Source organism: Equus caballus, chromosome 7 (assembly GCF_041296265.1).
Source record: "Equus caballus isolate H_3958 breed thoroughbred chromosome 7, TB-T2T, whole genome shotgun sequence".
NCBI classification, from domain to species: Eukaryota; Metazoa; Chordata; class Mammalia; order Perissodactyla; family Equidae; genus Equus; species Equus caballus.
The window spans coordinates 49,395,405-49,417,310 of record NC_091690.1 but is presented as its reverse complement, the minus strand read 5'-3'; the positions used below and the strand labels follow the sequence as shown (position 1 = coordinate 49,417,310).

Here is a 21,906-nt window from a genome sequence, read left to right as displayed (position 1 = left end):
TCCAAGAAAATACAAAAGAATTATGCACCATCATCGAGAAGGATTTATTCAAGGGATGAAAGGTTGGGTTAATATCCAAAATCCATTTATGTCATCAAGGATATCAACAGACTAAAAAGCAACAATGGCGTCACATCATTTCAACAGAACACAGGGAAAATAACTGACAAAATCCAGTACCCTTTCATGGTGAAAGCTCTCAGATTACCAGGAATTAAGGAAATTTCCTAATATCATAATGAGCATCTATGGAAAAGTCACAGCTAATATAATATTTAATTGGAAAAGACTGGCTGCTTTCCCCTAAAGAAAGGAACAAACGAAGCATGTCTGCTCTTGTGATTTCTATTCCAGAATGTAGTGGAGATTTTCGCTGGAATCTTTATGCAAGAAAAGAAGAGAAAATGCATAAAGAAGAGTTAGAAAGATATAAAACTATCTTTACTTCCAGCTGAAGTATCTTCTTTTTAGAAAACTCTAAGGAATCCACTAAAAAGTTTATTAGAACTGGTAATTAAGGTCAGCAACATGGTAGGATACAAGATCAAGATATAAAAATCAATTGTATGTCTATACACTTGCAATGAACAATCTGATAATGAAATGAACAAATGCATTGACAGTAAATTCAAAAGAATAATATACTTTGGAATAAACTTAGCCAAAGAAGTACAAAATGGATACCCAGAAAAGTGCAAAATATGGTCAAAAGAAATTAAAAATGTATAAATAAATGGCAAAACATCCCAATTTCATGAATCAGAAGACTTAAAATTCTTGAAATGGCACTATTCCCCAAATGACCTGAGATTCAGCACATACCTTTCATTGATGCCAAATGGTTCCTCTATACAAAGTGGCAGGTTCTTTCATAAAATTATGGGAATTGCAAGGGAGTCAGAGTAGTCAAAGCAATCTTGAAAAAAAAAAAACCAAAGTAGTAGGACTAACATTTCTTGATTTCAAACTTTGTTATATGCAATGGTAATCAAGAGTGTGTGGTACTAACACAAGGACAGACATACAGATCTACTGACTAGATTGAGATTTGAGAACTAAACCCATACCTCTGTGGTCCACTGATATTTTAAAAAATTAGCAAGAATGGGGCAAGAATATTCTTTTCATAAATTGGTGTTGGGCAAGTGGATAGCCATATGCAAAAAAAAGAGGTTTTATCCTTATATGACATCACATACAATAATTTACCATAAAGGATGAAGACCTAAAACAAAGAGTAAACAATAACACAATCAGATTAAATATAGGAAAAAACTTAATCACCTTGGGTTTAGCAAAGAATTATTAGATAAGACACCAAGAGCAAAAACAGGAAAAACTACATTATTTGGATTTCATCAAATCAATAACTTTTGTGCGTCAAAGGACACCATCAAGAGAGTGAACACACCCTTTGGAACTCGTGCACTACTGCTGTGAATAAAAAATTATTTGGATGGTATGAATGCAACATGGCAATTCTTCTAAATATTACAAACTGAGTTACTGCCTGAACTAGCAATGCTGCTTCTGGGAATTGCAGTAGATTTGAAAGCAGGGACTTCAACAGATATACGTCCATTGGTGTTTATACTAGCTTTTAACACATTTGCCACAAGGTGGAAGTAACCCAGGTGCCCTTCAACGGATGAATGGATCAAGAAAATCTGGCACATACATACAATGGTGTATCATTCAGCTTGAAAAAGAAAGCCAATTCTGACATGTGCTACAACTGAACTATACACTTTAAAAAGGTTGAAAATGTAAATTTTATGGTATGCATATGGCACCACAATCAAAAGCACAAATTTTAAGGCAAGAGAGTAAAAACACAACCTATAGAATGGAAGAAAATTCTGCAAATCGTAATTCTGATAAGTAATTTGTATCAAAAATACCTAAAGACCTCTTCAAACTTAATTAGAAAAAGCCAAAAAACTCTATTTAAATATGGTAAAGGATCTGAATACACTGTTTTCCAAGGAAGACAGGGAAATGCTCAAGAGCATATGAAAAGATGCTGGGCATCCTTAATGAGGAAGGAAACGCAAATCAAAACCCCAGTGAGATACCACTTCACCCCCACTAGGAGGGCTGGAATCAAGAAGTGAGGTAAGAACAAGTGTTGTTGAGGATGTATTTAGAAATGTGAACTCCCACATGTGGGTGGTGAGAAGGCAAAATGGTGTAGTTACCATGGAAAAAGATCTGGGAGTTCCTCAAATATAAAAACCTAAAATTACCCTGTGACCCATCAATTCCACTCCTGGGTACTCAGTCACATTGTGTGTGTGTGTGTGTGTGTGTGTGTGTATGTGTGTGGTGGTGAGAAGACTTCATCTGCTGTCTTAGCAAATTTCAAGTATACAAATTGTATACATATATCAAGTCATCGCATTGTAATCTTTAAACATGGACAATTGTATTGTTCAGTTATCCCTTGATAAAGCAGGGGGAAGATAAAGTGGGGGAAGAGTTTCCAGGTGCATCCGACATTTACAAAAAGATGTCATTTTTCTCATATCAGGGAAGGTAGGTCAACGGCCTTAGATCTGGATGTTATAGCTATTAACATTTGAAAGGGCTCTAGGGACAAGGGCAAAAACTGATCTAAAATAAATTTCCTTCCAGTGTCAAATGTACACCTGAGACTTTAATGAACACATGTCACACCCTGTGGTTACACTGAGAAGAGTCCTTGCACCCAGCCTAGGCTGTGGGATTCAAACTTCCCACTAGAACCAAGGGTTCTGGGATAGTTTATCTTTTTTCTTTCTTTCTTTTTTGGTGAGGAAGATTGGCCCTGAGCTATCTGTTGCCAGTCTTCCTCTGTTTTGTATGTGGGACACCACCACAGAGGGTGGCTTTCATGAGTGGTGTGTAGGTCCACACCCGGGATCTGAACCTGCGAACCCTAGATCACCTGAAGCAGAGAGTGTGAACTTAACCACTACACACTGGGCCAGTCCCCATGGACTCTTTATCTTAAGTAGCAAATGAGTGGGGTGGGGAGGGATGGGTGGAAGGCTCATTGCTGACAAGGATCACTGAATAAAAGGGAGCCTGACCCTTTATCACAGATGGTGAGGTCACATTTAAGTGTCAGCATTTCTCAACAAGGGTCACAGTTCCACGTTTGGCCTCACAGCCTTATCACAAGCCCATGGCCCGTAGAGGACATAAGATCCTATTATTTCCATGTGTCCTGGCCTGGGTCACCCTCATGGTCTGTGATGAGGATTATTTTAGGCTGGTTACTTTTAAAAAAACTGCAGATGGGAAGGAGGCTCTGAGGAGTGGAATTTGCTTGCCGTTTGATGAGAGACATTTCAATTTGTGAAGGAAGTCTCCATCTCTGGGGGTGTCTCCCTCTCTGCACCAGGAGGAAGGGGGATGACCTTATCTCTAGAAACTCTTAATGGGGATGGCAAGGACTTAAGTCTTGTTTATTGTGCTTGTCTGGTAACCTCATGTAGCTGACTCCCCCCACCAGCAACATCCTCTGGGAAGCACAGGACATCCTGACTTAACCTGGTCTGATTGTTATCTAAAGTTATAGGACCACCCAATAACCAGACCCACCTGCACTGATACCATTTTAACAACTTTTTTCTACATGTTCTTTCCTTTGTCTTGTAAAGAGATAACTCACATACCTATGCCTTAAGTTTAGCTCTAACCCTCAACATACTGCAGCAGCTCCTCCTGCCCATGGGTCCTGTCCCCATGCTATTCCATACTATTCTCGGAATAAAACAGTACTGCTGCCAGACCTTGAGAGTCCAAGAAATCTTTCTTTCAACTTCTCTGCTCGCTGAGCCCGCATCAGTCTGTACTTGCGCCATTTGAAACTCAGTCAGTACTTCCCCCTGCACATCTGCACGGAAGAGTTCACCAAGAGCTGGGTGGAAACAATAGAGGCAGCCCCAAGCCAGGAAGAAATTCTGCTTAAACGCAAATGTGCCAGGTGAGCCTGGTTCCAACCGCCAGCCTAGTTGGGTTCTGGTGAGCCTGCAGCCTCCCACCTGCTGTCTCTCTGGCCTGAGGGGGCGTGGCGTTCAGGGCAGTCCAATCAGGGGAGCCGGTGGGGCAGGTGGGTGGGGCCATGCACTGGACTTCCTGTGAAGGCGGCTTCCGGCTGCTGCCGCGCTGCAGGGGAGGTGTTGTCTGGCCTACGGGTCCTGGTGGCTCTGCTGCAGCCTCTGTAGCGCTGTGACCTGCACTTGTCGTGGGGGTCGTAGGAAGGACTCGGGGGACCCAGGAGCCCTAGAAATGGTGAGTGTGCGGCCCGGGGGTGAGGACGCGGGAGGAGGGGCTGGTGGGAAGCGGCGGAGCGGGCCCGGCCTCCCGCGGTCCCCTCCGGGCTCTGCGGCCCCGAGTCCGCGGTGGCGCCGCTCGGCCGTCAGGCCCCTCCGGCCGCAGCGTGGGGGCGGGGCCGGGAGCCGGGCCCCGGGCGTCCTGTGGTCCCTGCGCGCGGCGACTTGGGCCGGAGCGTCTCTGGGCCGCTGTTCGCCCGCAGCCCCGCGTGTCCCAGACGGTGCGGGGCCCGCGGGAGGGCCCGCAGGACAGTCAGGCCTCGGGCTCCGGGGTCCGTGCGCGGAGGGGCTGCGGTCTGTGGGGTCCCCAGGGCCTCCTTTCTCCTCAGAGGGCACCCGTTTTCTCCATAGTTTTCCAAATGTTTGGGGAGCAGCCTCTCAATCCACAGTCCTTTCCCCACAGGCTGCTCTTCCTGGGACTGACAGTAAATCCGTAAATTTTCAGATGCCTCCCCGCCCTCCCAAAGCCACTTCCCCTCTTTCATTCACAGGATCTCTATCAACACTTCCTCCTCCATGGCGCGTTTCAACCAGACCCGATATTTTAACCGTTGATCGTTATGCCCCAGAGGCTCTATTTTTTTTTTTTTGTAAGATTTTATTTTTCCTTTTTCTCCCCAAAGCTCCCCCCCATAGTTGTATATTTTAGTTGTGCGTCCTTCTAGTTGTGGCATGTAGGACGGGGCCTCAGCATGACCTGATGAGTGGTGCCATGTCCACGCCCAGGATTCGAACCCACGAAACCCTGGGCCACCGAAGCAGAGCGGGTGAACTTAACCACTGGGCCACAGGTAGGCCCAGGATGGCTCTATGTTAAAGATTAGATTTGTCTGTGTGATGCAGACTCCGGAAGCAGAGAAGTCGAAAGAAAGATTCCTTGGACTCTCAAGGTCTGGCAGTAGTGCTCCTTCATTCAGAGAACAGCGTGTGGACAGGACCCATGGGCAGGAAGAGCTGCAATGGATTGAGGGCAGGGCTAAATTTATAAGGCATAGGTATGTGAGTTATTTCTTTACAAGACAAAGGAAAGATCGTGTAAAAAAGTTGTGGGGCCGGCCGGTGGCGCAGTGGTTAAGTTCGCACGTTCTGCTTCAGGGGCCAGGGGTTTGCTTGTTTGGATCCAGGTGCAGAGATTGCTCCACTTGGCAAGCCATGCTGTGACAGACGTCCCACATATAAAGTAGAGAAGGTGGGCACGGATGTTAGCTCAGGGCCAGTCTTCCTCAGCAAAAAAGAGGAGGATTGGCAGCAGATGTTAGCTCAGGGCTAATCTTCCAAAAAAAAAAGTCATTAAAATGGCTGGTGCAGGTGGGTTTGGTTATTGGGTGGTCCTGTAACTTTAGATAAGAATCAGATTGGATCAGGTCAGGATGTCCTCTGCTTCCCGGAGGATGATGTAGATTGGTATGCAGGGCAGGACGCCTTGGGCTTCTTTCCCTGGGGCAGCCTCGATCCTCATCATGTGGATATTTTACATGAGAGGAAAGCAGAGAGTAACCACCTGGAACCTCATTGCAGGAAATTCTTGTGCCTCTCCCCCAGGATCGTCTGGGCGCAGACATCCTATGGCAAATCCTTTGGGCAAGCGTTCCTCTTGGAAAAATGTCCTGGGTGGTCTGTCCCATTGGTATTTCCCCCCCGCCCCGGTTTGTGAATGAGAAAAAATTATTCACTTATTTAAGTCTCCGTTTTTCAATAAGGGTAAATATAGTTAATCAGTAGAGCTTGAAAGACACTATAAAATAGTTCCAAACAAGCAACAAAGAGGTGAATTTCAGGAAAAATATAATATTCCTTTGTTACATTCCATTTGTTAAGAATACTTGTTTCGCTCTTTCCTAACTTGAATGTCTGTCGTTAGTTTCTGAGGAGCGGTCGTTACTTTTGGATGCTTTCAAATAAAATTCCAGGGCTTAGACATGCAAACCACAAATGTTCAAGTGTGATGTCTTGTCATGGAAATAATGTAATCACAGGACCAGGAACAGAGTTGTCATCCCAAAGCATGGGTCTTTGGCATAAGGGCTATTTTGAGCTGATGATTATTGAAAAACAGCAGACAGAGGCAAAGCTCTGAAAACCTAGTAGAAGTTACCCTTTTGTAACAGAAATTTACATTTAAGAGAAACGTCCCTTTGTAAGGGTGCCTCCCTCTCTGTGCCAGGAAGGGCAGGATGACTCTAGATCTCTAGAAACTCTTTATCGGTGGAGAAGGCAAGGAGTTAAATCTGCAGGACAACTTGCCCCTTGTTCACTGGGCTTTTCCTCTAACCTCCCGTCACTAACCCCATCTTAACAGCAAGATGTTAAAGCTCTTTGTCACAGGAGGCGGCCAGCCAGGAGCCTGTGCCGAAGAGAAAGTTTTGATCTGCCAGTCTGACATCACCCTGCCAGGTCTTTACATCCCAGCCGGCCCTCCCTGCTCCCTTAAGCCTCAGCCCATGCTTTGGATGAGGGAGACGGAGTTGAGAGCCTGTCCTCCTGTCTCCTTGCTAATCGATGGCACAGTCAACTGTTTCTTCTTTCAAAGACTGGTGTGCCGTGGTCTCAGCTTCTGTGCGCATCAGGTGGCGAGCCCTCGCTCAGTAACAGTAGTAATTGACATTTTTTCTTAAAGGAATAGACATTTGTGCTTTTCTAGTTGAAGTGGTAGAAATACCTTATCCTTTTCTTCCCTATTTTCCATGGAAGGACTGGATTTAATTGATTGTGCTAGATTATTGAAACACTGGCTTTGTGTGATTTAAAATAACAGTGATGGTCCAGAGCATCTCCAGTGGGGAGCAGAAGCCTGCAGTCAGAGACCCAAGCTAAGGCCCCCTTGAACCTGCAGAGGGAAGGCCTTGAAGGCCCAGTTGTCCTTCCTGGGGAGCTTCCCCCTGCAGGTGTCCTACTGCTCACACCCCCATGGAAGGAGCCTTGATCCTCAGAGGAGCTGCAGAGCCCTGGAAAGCTGGGGGTGCACGTGCTCATGGGGTGGGGAGTGACGCCCTTTCTGAGGTTATAACTGTGGTTCCTTAGGCCTGGACATTTTTAGATGTTACATTTGAGTTTTGCATCGACACTGTAGGTGCACTGAGAGTGTAATCTGTGCACAGTGAGAAAGTCTGTGAAGATCAGGTGTTCCATTCTGTGGACAAAGGGATCATGAATTTGGAGTTCATGTGGGTCAGAAGCTTAGACTGATTTTAGCTGAGAGTTTCCTCACTTATGAGAATGGGAGCTTGGGGGAGGCAGTGCTTCCATGCTCACAGGAGAGGCAGGGTGCGTGGGGCTCCCAGAGTGCATTCCTGTGGCTGCTCAGGGGTCCCCACCCTCCTTCACCAGGGACTGACCCTCTCCAGGGATTCTGTCTCAATGGGGAAAGTCTATACCTCAAGTCTCGGAATATGGTCCCTTTCTGAGTGTGGGTTCCCTTCTGAACTGCAGGCCAGCAGGCTGCTTCTATGAGCTGACTGGAATATTCATGTTTCTGTCCTCGGATTGCTTTATCAGTTGAAGATTACAATCCTCTGATTCTAGTTTCCATTTGCACTTGGGGTTTGAAAATGTAATGTCAGAGATATGATGTGAGCAAGGCAAGAAAACTGTGGAAACAAACAATTTTTTTCCTTTTAGACAAGAGAACCTCAAGATGTGAGATGGGTGTATTTCAGTTCTCAGGTACATTTTCCATGTTTAGGTCAGTTTTGTGTGTCCATGTCCCTAGAGAACTTTGACATTTAAAAGGCTATACTATTCCTAAGGCAAATGAATTTTATTTATTTTCTTATTGTTTGTGTGTGTGTGTGTGTGTGAGGAAGATTGTTGCTGACCGTCTGTGCCCATCTTCCTCCATTTTATGTGGGATGCTGCCACAGCCTGGCGTGATGAGGGGTGCTGGGTCCACACCTGAGATCCAAACATGCGAACCCCAGAGCACCGAAGCAGAGCAAAGTGAACTTAACCGCTATGCCACCAGGCCAGCCCCTGAATTCTATTTTAATGGATGTGGGAAAAGGCACTTGAATTTCTCTTTTCATTGATATGAGGAATCAGGTCAGAGCTTGTGTAAATCTTTGGCATTCCTAGTTTATTTCAGGGCTTAATTGCAAACCCCTAAGGTATTATAATATGCTACTCCTTCCTAAAATATTCCCAGGGTAAATATAGTGGAGGCAGAAACAAAAATGCCCTTGTCTTTTTTGTTAGAAAGAGATTGGTAAATTTTTTATGGTTTACAGTTTTATATTCATTAAAGGATAAAATCTTTTTTTTTTCTTTTTGAGGAAGATTAGCTCTGCGCTAACATCTGCTGCCAATCCTCCTCTTTTTGCTGAGGAAGACTGGCCCTGAGCTAGCATCCGTGCCCATCTTCTTCTACTTTATATGTGGGATGCCTGCCACAGCATGGCTTACTGAGAGGTGCAATGTCCACACCCGGGATCCTAACTGGCGAATCCTGGGCCACTGAAGTAGAACATGTGAACTTAACCGCTGCGCGACCTAAAGGATTAAATCTTGAAATGGTTTACTTTGTAGAAATGTTAAAACTAAAAGTTATTTAAAAGTGATGATCAAACATAGGAAAAGATGGCATATGTACATGTCTCTCCTTATTTTATTTTTATTTTGTTTTTGAGGAAGACTGGCACTGAGCTACCATCCATGCCCATCTTCCTCTACTTTATATGTGGGACACCTGCCACAGCATGGCTTGACAAGCGGTGCGTAGGTCCATGACCAGGATCCAAACTGGCAAACCCCAGGCCGCCAAAGTGGAGCATGTGGACTCAACTGCTGTGCCACTGGGCCAGCCCCTGTTTCCCCTTATTTCAAGTGAATAATACATGGGAATGTTCTTTCTTTCTTTTGAGGAAGATTAGCCTGGAGCTAACTGCTGCCAATCCTCCTCTTTTCGCTGAGGAAGGCTGGCCCTGAGCTAACATCCATGCCCATCTTCCTCCACTTTATATGTGGGAAGCCTACCACAGCATGGCATGCCAAGCGGTGCCATTTCCGCACCCGGGATCTGAAGCGGCAAACCCAGGGCCCCCGAAGTGGAACGTGAGCACTTTAAGCACTGGGCCACCGGGCTGGCCCCTGTATGGGAATGTTTAAAAAATTTGTAACAGAGGACAGTAGCTAAGAGAACCTCCTGCCCACATGTCCTGCCCCACTCCTGCTCTTACTCGAGCCACTCTCGAATGACCAGTTTTGCTCACTGCTTCATCATCCTGTTAATGTTTCTTTATATAAAAACAAGCCAGTGCGAATGCCTATTTTTGTCCCTCAAGTTTGTTCTTGTAATGAGTGGCCAGGGTTTGATGCTGATGCTGTTTGGCGACTGAACACTTAAGCCTCGCCCTCCCTTTTCCCCTGGGCCTTCCTACCTGGACAGGCTGATGAGAAAGCCTGGAGGCTCCTGCACTGGGCTGCTGCTTGCTGCGTGGCTCCTCCTGGGCGCTGTGCTGCCTTGTGTTGCCCTGTTGACCCCACCAAGCCCAGGTTTCAACTGCAGAGGACACTGAGTTGGCAGTTTTGGGAATTCCTGTCCTCTGAGAGCAGGAGTCTGGGAATCCGGCCCTCCTTAATGTGATCTTCTGTCGGTGTCTTGGGTGGCATCTGTCTGTGTGTTGAGAGTGAAGGTGAGACTGAGGCTGGAGTCGCCTTGACATTAGGGGGAGTCTGCAGTTATGAGGATGATTGTACCCTGTCACTGAGCTGAGCCCATCTGATGGTCACTCCTTAAAGACCAATTATTTCAGAGAGAAAGAAGGGCCAGGAAAGTGCAGCCAGTAGGAAGCAAGATTCCAGAGGGCTCCCCAGGGCCCCTAAGTCACTCTGCTGCTGCTCCCAGCCCTGTACCTGTTGCCACAAAGATCCCGACCCTCTGGGTTATAGTGGACCACACCACAGTCTGAGTTTGGCCCAGTGAAGAGATTAATTCAACCCAACTTAAGCCCAGGCATCTGAAACTCTATAAAGCAACCAGTTGTCTTGCCCCTTTGTGGGAAAAGAATTCTGGAAATCTCTTGACTCAGCGATCCCCAAAATAAAACTCAGAGTCACACTTGTATGTACACTAATAGGTCTACAATAGCAGGACACTCGTCATCCACCTTGGGGTTCCACCACTACTCATAGTGACCATGGCACTTCTCAGAGAAAACAGTGCTGTGCTCCCCAACAAGGCATTCGATGGAAGTTTCCCGCCTCCCCCCTTCCCCCCCCCCGCCACCGTGGGTCTCAGGCTCCTAGAGCACAGACTGACTTATTGAAATATGTTGAAGTCATAGCACAACTAGAAGGACCTACGAGTAGAATATACAACCATGTACTGGGGGGCTTTTGAGAGAAGAAGAAGAAGAAAAAGATTGGCAACAGATGTTAGCTCAGGGCCAGTCTTGAAAAGGAAATAACTTGAAGTCAGTTGAATGAGAGATGTCCTGTTTCAGTAAAAAAGGGGTGAATTGGACGCATTACAGTGCACGGTGCACGTTAGCATTGAGTCTGTGTGTTACACACTCTGTGGGTTTTGGCAAATGTGTAATGATGTGGACGTATCATTTCTGTATCATGGAGTGTAGTTTCTCTTCCCTGAAACTCCCCTGTGCTCCACCTATTGACTCATCCCTCCCTCCAACCCCCAAATCCTTCACAAGTAAAGATCCTTCTAGTGGCTCATACTTTTGTCTTTTCCAGAATGTCATATACTTGGAATCATACACTGCATAGCCTTGTCACATTGGCTTCTTTACTTAATAATAGACTTCTAAGGTCCCTCCGTGTGTTTCCATGGCGTGATACCTCATTTCTTTTTATCATTGGACGATGTTTCATTGTTTGGATGCACCACTGATTGACTGTTCGATACTTGAAGGACATCTTGTTGAAAATCCTAACTCTTGCCAATTATGAATAAAGTGCTTATAAACATTCTTATGTAGGTTTTGTGCGAACATAAGGTTTCAGCTCATTTGGAAAAATACCACGGAGCGTGATTGCTGGATCTTAACTCTATGTAGTGACAATGTGTTTTATTCTGAAAGGAGCTTCCTGTCTTCCAGTGTGGGTGTTCCAAATCCTGTTTCCACCCGTGATGAACTAGGGTTCCCTGTAGCTTTGCATCTTCACCGATATTTGCTGTTCGGAATATTTTGACTTTTACCCATTTAATAAGTGTTTAGTGATCCCCATTGTTATTTTCTTTGCAATTTCCTAATGACATTTCATGTGGAGCATGTTTCATATTGCTTATTTCCCATCTAGATCTCTTCTTCGGTAAGCTGTCTGCAGATCTTTTGCCCATTTTTAATTGCATTTTTTTCCTCTGACTATTACGGTTTAAGAATTCTTTGCATATTTCAGATAGCCATCATTTATCCAATAAATGTTTTACAGAGATTTTCTCTTACTCTGAATTGGTGTTGATCTCTTTACACCATCTTTTTCAGAGGAGGAGTTTTTCGTTTTACTTAAAATTGTAAAATTTTTGGTTTTTTCTTTTGTGGACCTTGCTTTTTGGTTTTCTATGTGAAAATTCATCAACAAACACAAGGTCATCCAGATTTTCTTCTGTGTTATCTTGTAGGAGTTTATTCTTTTGGCAATTTACATTTAGGTCTATGATGTGTTTTGATTTAATTTTCATGAAAAGTGTGAGGCCTGTGTCTCCATTTGTTTTGTCCGTGTGTATTTGCATGTGGATATCCATTATTTCTCCCACTGTTTGTTTAAAATACTTGCTTTTTCATTTGAATCTCCTTTCCTTCTCTGTCAAAGTTCAGTTGACTCTGTTCATGTGGATCTAGAAGGAAAGCAAACTTGCTGTACTCTCTTATTAATCCCAGGAGTCGTTTCTGTCATTGTGAGTTCTTCCAGTTGTTGCATAGAGACAGTCATATCATATGGAACAAACACCATGAATTCAGCTACAGGATTTGTGAAAGTGTTCTTTCTCAAGAAGTGGAAGTTCCCCTCTATTACTAGTTTATCTTAAATGCATGTTGCTTTTATCGTCTTATTTTATATTTATTTCCCCTCCTTTCCTTTCTGATACTAGTAATTTCTGTCTTCCCTCTTCTCTTTGTTGTCTGGACTGGATATTTCTCAATTTTATTGGTCTTGTGAAACAAGCAGCTTTTTTCTTTTCATTTTCTCCATTGATTTCCCACAATGACATTCATTTCCTTTCTTATTTTATTATTTCTTTTATTGTGCTTGCTTTGGGCTTAACTTGTTCTTTTTATTCTTTGCTAAGGTACGTGCTTGTGTTAGTGATTAGAGATCTTTGATTTTTCCAGTGTATTTGTTTGATGGCATGAATTTCCCCCTGGATACTGCTTTCACTACATCCAAGAACCTTTACTATGTTGTGTTTTCATTTTTTTAATTCAAAATAATTTTTCATTTTTCTTGAGACTTCTAGTTTGATATGTATTATTTAGAAGTATATTTTTGAATCACCACATATTAGGGGGTTTTCCAACTTTTTCTGGTATTGCCTTCTAGAGGAATGCCTATGTGGTGTGAGAGCCTACTTTGTATGATTTCTGGTTTTTCATATTTGTTAAGGTGTGCTTTATGTCCCAGGATGTGGTTTGTTTTGGTGAATGTTCCATGTGAACCTGAGAAGAATGTATATTCTGCTGTTCTGTGAAGTATTCTGTAGATTACAATGAAACCCAGCAGTTTCGCAGTGCTGTTCATTGCACCTCTGTCCTTCCTCACTTCCTGCCTACTGAAATTTCTAATTCCTGCTGAGGGGGTGTTGACTTCTACAGCTGTGGTACTGGATCTGTCTCTTTCTCCTGCATTCGGTCAGTTCCTCCCTAAGGTGTGTTGCCCCTCTGTTGTTAAGCAGGTACACATGCAGCGTTGCTGTGCCTTCTCAGAGAATAGGCCCCTTTATCCGTACCTACTGCCCCTCTATCTCTGCATCTTCCTCAGTTTGAAATCCGCATTGTCTATAATGTCTATTCCTCTGGCCGCTTCCTTTGATTCGTGTTGGCATGGTCTGTTTTTCTCCATCCCTTTACCCTTCATCTCTCTCTGACTTTATACTTAGAGTGGGTTTCTTGTAGACAACATATAATGGAATTTTTTGAACTCTATTACTGTGTCTTTCAGTTGTAATGAGACCATTGATGATTAAAGTGGTTGTTGATTCAGTTAGATTAATACTTACCAAAATTTCCCACTTTTATCCTTGTTTTTGTCTTCTACCTTTTTGCCACCTTCTCTGGTTAAAATTGAGCATTTACTGTAATTCTTTTTTCCCCCCTCTTAGCATATCAGTTACACATTTTTTTAAAAACACATTTTAGTGTTTGTCCTTGAGTTTTCAGCGTACATTTACAACTAACCCCCCCCTGCCAAGTAACACTGTGCCGCTTCACCGTGTGCAAGTACCTCTTAACACAGTCCCCAATTTTCCTTTCCCTGTGTCTTGTCACATTGCTGTCATGTATTTCACTTGTCCATAAGCTTCTTATTACCAAATACATTGTTGCTAACATTAGTTTAAACAAAGTGTCATCTGTTATATTTATTATAAGAACCAAAAGATATTTCCCCTCATTTTTTCTTCTTCTAATCCCCTACCTTTATCATTTACATTCTTTCTGATAAACTTTCAAGTAATTTTCATCCCAAGTATGTGTACTCGGGACGAATTTCCTCAAATTTTGTCTCAGAAAGTCCTTATTTCTTCTTTGTACTGAAGGATAATTTTGCTTGACCAAATTCTAGGAAAGTGGGTTTCATTTTCAACACTTTAAATCTTTCAGTCTCCTCTGCTCTTGTTGCATGGTTTTGAGAAGAAGTTCAATTTAATTCAAATCTTTGTTTCTTTCTGTCGAAGGTGTGTTTCTTCTCTGGCATTTTTTCAGTACATTCTCTGTCTGTGATGTTTCTCTAGTTTCAGTGTGATACCCTTCAGGTGTGCTCTTTTGTACTTTCCCGTGTTTAGTGTTCCATGAGCTTCCTGGATGGACAGTATGCTGGCTAGCATTGATTTTAGGATATTTTGGTGATTATTACTTCATGTTTTCTTCTCTCTCTTTTCCTTCAGGGATTCCCATTATCTGTATTTTAAGCCTTCATTTAAAGAGGGTTATCCTAGGCTTCGTGGAAATTGTGTTCTGTCTTTTTTGTTATTTTTGCCCTTGCATTAGACTCTGGTGAAATAGATTTTTTTTTTTTTTTTTTTTAGTACACGCCTTGTTAAGAACAGAATATGTGGGGCGTGTTTCAAAATGCCATCTTTTTTTTTGTCTTTCCCAAGTTTGGAGACACTGGTTTGTCCTATGATCTCAAGGCTCTCCTGGATCTAAGAAGGGTTCTTCATGTCAAGTTTGTTCATTTTCTTCTTGTGAGATCAAGAATGACAGCTTCTAAGCTCCTTAGGTGCAGGATCAAAAGTTGGCAGGGCATCATCCGGAGTGGCTGGTCAGGAAACACTTCCTCTTGAAGTTGGACAAAGGAAATTTTATGTTCTTTGGGGGAAACCACTGTTAAATCCTGCCTGTATTTTATAATCATGGGCAAATTTAACATCAAACCATTGTGGTCTTCAAGGAGCTCCCCTGCAATCTATGGCTCTTTTTTTTTCCTCTAAAGATTGACACCTGACCTAACAACTCTTGCCAATCTACTTGTGTTTTTTTTTTTTTCTGCTTTTTCTCCCCTAATCTCCCCAGTACATAGTTGTATATTGTAATGGTGAGTGCCTCTGGTTGTGCTATGTGGGATGCTGCCTCAGCATGGCCTGATGAGTGGTGCCATGTCTGCACCCAGGATCCGAACCAGCGAAACCCTGGGCTGCCAAAGTGGAGTGCGTGAACTTAACCACTTGGTCACAGGGCCAGCCCCAATCTGCAGCTCTTAACCTACCCCTCAAGGGGAGCAAAGCTCAGGGTACACTGTTAGCATTTGACCAGAACAAGCTCTTATGGCACATTATCTCACACTGTGTTCTAAATTTGGTGAGAAGTAGCTTTGAGGCCCGTACGTATAGTGATCTTATGGTCTAAGTTTTCATGGCTTCTTCCTTGTGCCTGAGCTCTCAGTTCATAATAATTCCAGCCCCATCAAATCTTCCAGAGTGAGAAAGGTAGAACTGAGTCTATGATAGATATTACACAAGTTAAAAGCACTCTTTCACCACAAGAATATTTACATTCAGCCAGCTGCATCTGATTACCTGTAATGGCCTGGAGTAGTTTAGGACAATGTGGGCAGCTGGGCTTGGTCAAAGTGTGATTTCACAGGCCTCATGGACTCTAAGTTTGGTGATGGGACCAGAACAAAAAGCTTCCAGTTATTCACTATGTTTTGTTTTGTTTTGCTTTGTTTTGTTTTTTTGAAGATTAGCCCTGAGCTAACTACTGCCAGTCCTCCTCTTTTTGCTGAGGAAGCCTGGCCCTGAGCTAACATCCATGCCCATCTTCCTCTACTTTATATGTGGGACGCCTACCACAGCATGGCATGCCAAGCGGTGCCATGTCTGCACCCGGGATCCGAACCGGCGAACACCAGGCCACCGAGAAGCAGAACATGCAAACTTAACTGCTGCGCCACTAGGCCAGCCCCGTTCACTATGTTTTTATTCACTGAAACGTCCCATAGATTTCACCCTCTGTGTCAGGGAGTGCTGTAACCAGTGGGTAATGTGGAAGAAGATGAAAGAACTTTTCTTACGAAGAATCATGGGTCCACAATTGATGTTTGTTTCATTTGTATAGCATTTCTGTCATTTCCCAATATGTTCTGGAACTTGTTCTTAGAGAGAAATTGGATGGAATGTGATCACAGTAAAAATGTGTGTTTCCATGTGTTCACAATATTGTTAAATTGATGAGCATTGTGTACAGAAAAAAGGGAGTTTGTGATGATCACACATAGAATGAATGTTTGGAGATAACAGAATCCCATGTAACCTTCCTAGAATTGGAGTCTAGATCCCCAGTGCTGTCAGGCTCATGTATCCTACTCTACACACTTTTGTGGTGTTTTAGGACTCAGTGGCCATTGAGGACGTGAGTGTGAACTTCACCCCAGAGGAGTGGGCTTTACTGGATCCTTCACAAAAGAAACTCTACAGAGATGTGATGTGGGAAACCTTCAGGCACCTGGCCTCAGTAGGTAAGAACGAGGACATTCCTCACGTCATCAATGAAAGAACAAGTGGTTCTTGCCCATCATCAGTGTTCTAAGATGTAGAATGTGGAAAGGGGAGGTTGTTAGTAAATAAAGTAGAAATGGCCATAGATTATCGTATACTTAGAATCTAGAAATTTTTGTCTAATTTCTAATATTTGGAATAAACTTTGTGGGTCTGCATCTCAGGAATAACATGGGAAGATTGTGATGTTGAAGATCAGTACAAAGGCCAGGGGAGAAAAGTAAGGTGAGTCACACAATAGAAAGCTCTGTCTCATGTGAGAATCCTTGTAGGTTAAGAAATTGTTTTTAAAAAGAACAAACAAAACAAATAAGCCTTGCTTCAAATTTAGCTATTCTTAGAAAATTTTCACCAAATATACTTTCTGAAATGTGATGTAGAGGTTCACTTTTTGCAGAATATTTCACTTAGAAATAATATTAGTGAACCTTATCTGTGAATATCACTGTTTGGATAATAACAAGGGTGAAGTCCTCTTTCAGAAAATTCAGTATATTTCAGAGAATTCACAGAAGGGAGAAAACATAAACATTTCCTATCAATCATAATAAACATAAGAAATAATAAACATAAGAAATATTGGGGCTGGCTCCATGGCCGAGTGGTTAAATTCGTTTGTTCCACCGTGGTGGCCCAGGGTTCGGGTCCTGGGTGCAGACATGGCACCGCTTGTCAGGCCACGTTGAGGTGGCGTCGCACATCCCACAACTAGAAGGACATGCAACTAGGATGTGCAACTGTGTACGGGGGGGTTTGGGGAGATAAAGCAGAAAAAAAAGGGGGGGGTGATTGGCAACAGTTGTTAGCCCAGGTGCCAATCTTAAAAAAAAAAAAAAGAAATATAAAATCATTAATAGAGAAATCATTAACAATATGCTTCTCATTATTACAGAAAGCATAGGGTAGGGAGAGTCTGTGAAAGTGAAGAAGATAGTCAGTTTGGAGAAAACTTCAGCCTTCTTCCAAATCTCAGTCTGAACAAGAAAACTACAGGAGCTAAACCATGGGGATGCAGTGCATGTGGAAGAGTCTTCATGCATCATTCATCCCTTAAAATGCACATTAGATGTCACACTGAACGTAAAACATATGACTATCAAAAATATGAAAAGAAGCCATATAAATGTAAGGGATGTGGGAAAGCCTTCACTTATTTCACTTTACTTCAAGCACATGAAAGAACTCATACTAGAGAGAAACCCTATGAATGTGAAAAATGCAGTAAAGCATTCACTTGTTCCAGTCATCTTCTAAAACATGAAAGAATTCATACTGGAGAGAAACCCTATGAATGTAAAACATGCAGTAAAGCATTCACTTGTTCCAGTTCTCTTCAACTTCATGAAAGAATTCATACTGGAGAGAAACCCTATGAATGTAAAAAATGCAGTAAAGCATTCACTTGTTCCAGTCATCTTCTAAAACATGAAAGAATTCATACTGGAGAGAAACCCTATGAATGTAAAACATGCAGTAAAGCATTCACTTCTTCCAGTAATCTTCAACTTCATGAAAGAATTCATACTGGAGAGAAACCCTATCAATGTAAAAAATGCAGTAAAGCATTCACTTGTTCCAGTCATCTTCTAAAACACGAAAGAATTCATACTGGAGAGAAACCATATGAATGTAAGAAATGCAGTAAAGCATTCACTTCTTCCAGTCATCTTCAAAGACATGAAAGAATTCATACTGGAGAGAAACCCTATGAATGTAAAAAATGCAGTAAAGCATTCGCATGTTCCAGTTATCTTCAAGTTCATGAAAGAACTCATACTGGAGAGAAACCCTATGAATGTAAAACATGCAGTAAAGCATTCACTTGTTCCAGTCATCTTCGAAATCATGAAAGAATTCATACTGGAGAGAAACTCTATGAATGTAAAACATGCAGTAAAGCATTCACTTCTTCCAGTAATCTTCAAAAACATGAAAGAATTCATACTGGAGAGAAACCCTATGAATGTAAAACATGCAGTAAAGCATTCACTTGTTCCAGTTCTCTTCAACTTCATGAAAGAATTCATACTGGAGAGAAACCCTATGAATGTAAAAAATGCAGTAAAGCATTCACTTGTTCCAGTCATCTTCTAAAACATGAAAGAATTCATACTGGAGAGAAACCCTATGAATGTAAAACATGCAGTAAAGCATTCACTTGTTCCAGTCATCTTCAAAGACATGAAAGAATTCATACTGGAGAGAAACCCTATGAATGTAAAACATGCAGTAAAGCATTCATTTGTTCCAGTTCTCTTCAACTTCATGAAAGGATTCATACTGGAGGGAAACCCTATGAATGTAAAAAATGCAGTAAAGCATTCAAACCTTCCAGTTCTCTTCGTGTTTATCAAAGAAGTCACACTGGACAAAATCCCTTTGAATGTAAAATATGTGTTAAAGCCATCAGTTCTACCAAGTCTCTTTCAAGACATGAAACAATGCACACAGGAGGAAAACCTTACAAATGTGAAAAATGCAGTAAAGCATTTGCTTCCTCCAGATCTCTTGAAATACATGGAAGAATTCATACTGGAGAGAAACCCTTTGAATGTAAAACATGCAGTAAAGCATTCACTTCTTTCCATTATCTTCGAGTCCATGAAAAAAGTCACACTAGAGAAAAACCCTTTGAATGTAAGATATGTGGTAGAGCCTTCTGTACTACCACTTATCTTTCAAAACATGAAACAACGCACAGAGGAGGGAAGCCCTATGAATGTAAAAACTGCAGTAAAGCATTCACTTCTTCCCGTTCTCTTCAAATACATGGAAGAATTCACACTGCAGAGAAACCCTTTGAATGTAAAATATGTGGTAAAGCCTTCAGTTATACCAGTTCTCTTTCAACACATAAAAGAACTCATACAGGAGAGAAACCCTATGAATGTGAAAACTGCAGTAAAGCATTCACTTGTAACAGTTCTCTTCGAAGACATGAAAGAACTCACAGTGCAGAGAAATCCTATGAATGTAAAGAATGCAATAAAGCCTTCACTGCTTCCAAATATCTTCGAGTCCATTTAAGAAGTCACACTGGAGAGAAAGCCTATGAATGTGAGGAAAGTCAGAAAGGCTTTAGTTCTCATGCAAACTTTTGAGGATATGCATGAATGCACACTAGAGGTAAAAGCAGGTAGATAGAAACAATTTGGGATTGTGGTGATCGCACTTCTTTCTTGAAGGCATGAAAGGACTCACTGGATAAAAACGTCTTGAATGTTCAGAGCATGAGAAAGAGTTCAGTTGGCCTACACCCTTCTATGTGAAACTCCCACCAAAAAGAAATGTAAATGTAAGTCATATGAGAAAGCTTCATGGAAATTAATTTGTACATGAGGTTCTAGAAAACTTTCAACAGGAAAGAGTCGTTATAAAAGTGGTAAATATATTGTATTTATCAAGCCTTTCTTAAAGTGCAACATTAGACTGTGGATTTCTATAAATTACTTCAGAAACGAATATTGAGGTGAGATGATTCTGCTAGTCCTTCAGAAGTAGTAAATAAGACTCAGGTAGTGCATTTCCCGTAAATCAGTTAGTTTTTTTTTTTTTTTTTTTATAATGTTTTAATTGTTCCGTGTTAAAGGGCTATTGAAAAATGACAGTTTGTATTTGTTGTGATTTTCCTACTGGCCTTGTATTTACAGTTCCTGGATATGCCTCATCCATTGTACATATTGTACATGTTTTAGAGAAAGCGCCTTTTTGGGGGTGTTGGGTGGAGGAGCCTGTTTTTATTTTCTGTACTATTAAACAGTTGGAAAAAATTATGTATGGCAAGTTTATCCAAGAGTGTACTTCCTGTGAATTCTTATTTTCCCATTTGGGCCTTTGCTGTTTGTCCTTCCTTCTGACTGGTATTTGGTGAATAGACTGAATTAAGTAGAGGCCTGTGGCATGCAACAAAATCTAGAGCTGGACACATCACCCCTGTACTGCGTTATGTCAGTGAGAGTAATCTGAACAGCGAGATCTTTAAGAATCCGTCCCCTTTATGGTGCCGTGTTTGGAATTCCCCAGTGGCCTCACTTGCATGAGATTTGGAAGGCAGAAGCACACAAGGCCTTAGGCCGATTTTCGAGCCACCACACAGGGATGGAGACAGTTCCATAGGAGCTTCAAGGACACCATCTTCCATCCCTTTTTCTGGATTCTTTGCCCTTCTTGTCAAGAGTATCTTGAAAACCACCAAGAATTAGTTGATTTCCATATTGTTAGAGATGCATTTTCCACTAGTTTCACATCAAAGATCCATTCGAGTTAGGGTCTTTCTGTAAGGCCTTTTGTGTCCACCAGGAATCTAATTCAGACCTTCGTGGTTGGGAGTATTCTCTGATTCCCCTTTTCTCTAGATGATAATTGACTAAAGTCTAAGCTGTATAGGAAACTCTTTTGCTGTTCATAGTACTCATGAGCACATTTTCCTGATTCACCATGGCATCTACAATGGGACATGAAAAGAAGAACCTGCAAGTTTGTTTCTCTGCTGCCTTGTGCAGCAGCTGCCTCGACCCACTTGTTCCATGTGAGTACAATCACCTTTCTCATGTTGGGAAGACTGTGTGTGTTTCTTGTTACGTGTAGCTTGAATGTATTCCCTCGATGTGTTTTCAGTGACCTTTGAGTGTATGTCAATAAAAGTATGTCCGTCTGTTTGGGAAATGAACACTTCTCTAGTTTCACTGATACATTTTATCAACTGTTCCAGTCCATCATGTGTTAATAAATATTATCATGGATTTCATTTTTACAGACTATTAATATCCATTTTTGCTTATGGATTTTCAGATATACTTTGCAATGTTCTTCATTTAGTCGTTATACATTTTGAGTCAATTTTATCATGTGCGGTCCAATTCAGGTGTTTCTTCATCAGGCAAACTGTAGTTCTTATTCTTTTACAGTGTAACTTTTGTCATGAAAATAATTTCTCATTCATTTTTAACCCCAAAATTAACCACCATGTTTTTCCTCAGTGCCCTCTTCCAGTGACCTGCAGGATTGCACCTGCAGTCAGAGAGGGGTGTAAGGAATTCTAGTAAGAATGACCACAGACCTAAAGGACCTTGAGGTGTAGCGGTAACGGTGCTCAAAGGACTTCTTACAAGATTTTGGCCTGTGTTTGTGGACTTGACTGCTATTCAAGGAGGCAGGTTATTTTCTGTATTCAATGATGTGAGGAGGTAAACTTAATCCTAACTTTTGTAAACTTGTTTTTTTTGTGAACCGAGTCATTGTTTTCTAGAAGGCAAAAGAATGTAGTGAGTGTAAGTTAATTTTTAAGAAGTTCCAGTCAGTCGTTTTAGTAAGAAGAAGGAAAACAGCCATTTTTATGATGTGGACTTTTATCCTTCATCATTTTTACCTCATAGGGTCACAAAATACTGTTAGTTTTGTCTTGGAAACTGTGTACTTTTA

The 21,906-nt window shown here is 42.1% G+C and overlaps 1 protein-coding gene across 2 annotated transcripts; it reads left to right on the top strand.

The window, feature by feature from the left end:
• The first annotated feature begins 4,108 nt into the window (after nucleotides 1-4,108).
• On the top strand, nucleotides 4,109-21,232 carry LOC138915026 (zinc finger protein 709-like). 2 transcript variants are annotated; one of them, XM_005611877.4, is made up of 4 exons: nucleotides 4,109-4,278; nucleotides 16,319-16,445; nucleotides 16,650-16,710; nucleotides 17,378-21,232. In XM_005611877.4, exons 1-4 carry the CDS (start codon nucleotides 4,276-4,278, stop codon nucleotides 19,584-19,586), a joined length of 2,400 nt encoding a protein of 799 aa, XP_005611934.2. In that variant the 5' UTR covers nucleotides 4,109-4,275; the 3' UTR covers nucleotides 19,587-21,232. The 2 variants fall into 2 exon arrangements, with proteins under 2 accessions (XP_005611934.2, XP_070130144.1); XM_070274043.1 differs by lacking the exon at nucleotides 16,650-16,710.
• The last annotated feature ends 674 nt before the right edge of the window (nucleotides 21,233-21,906 follow it).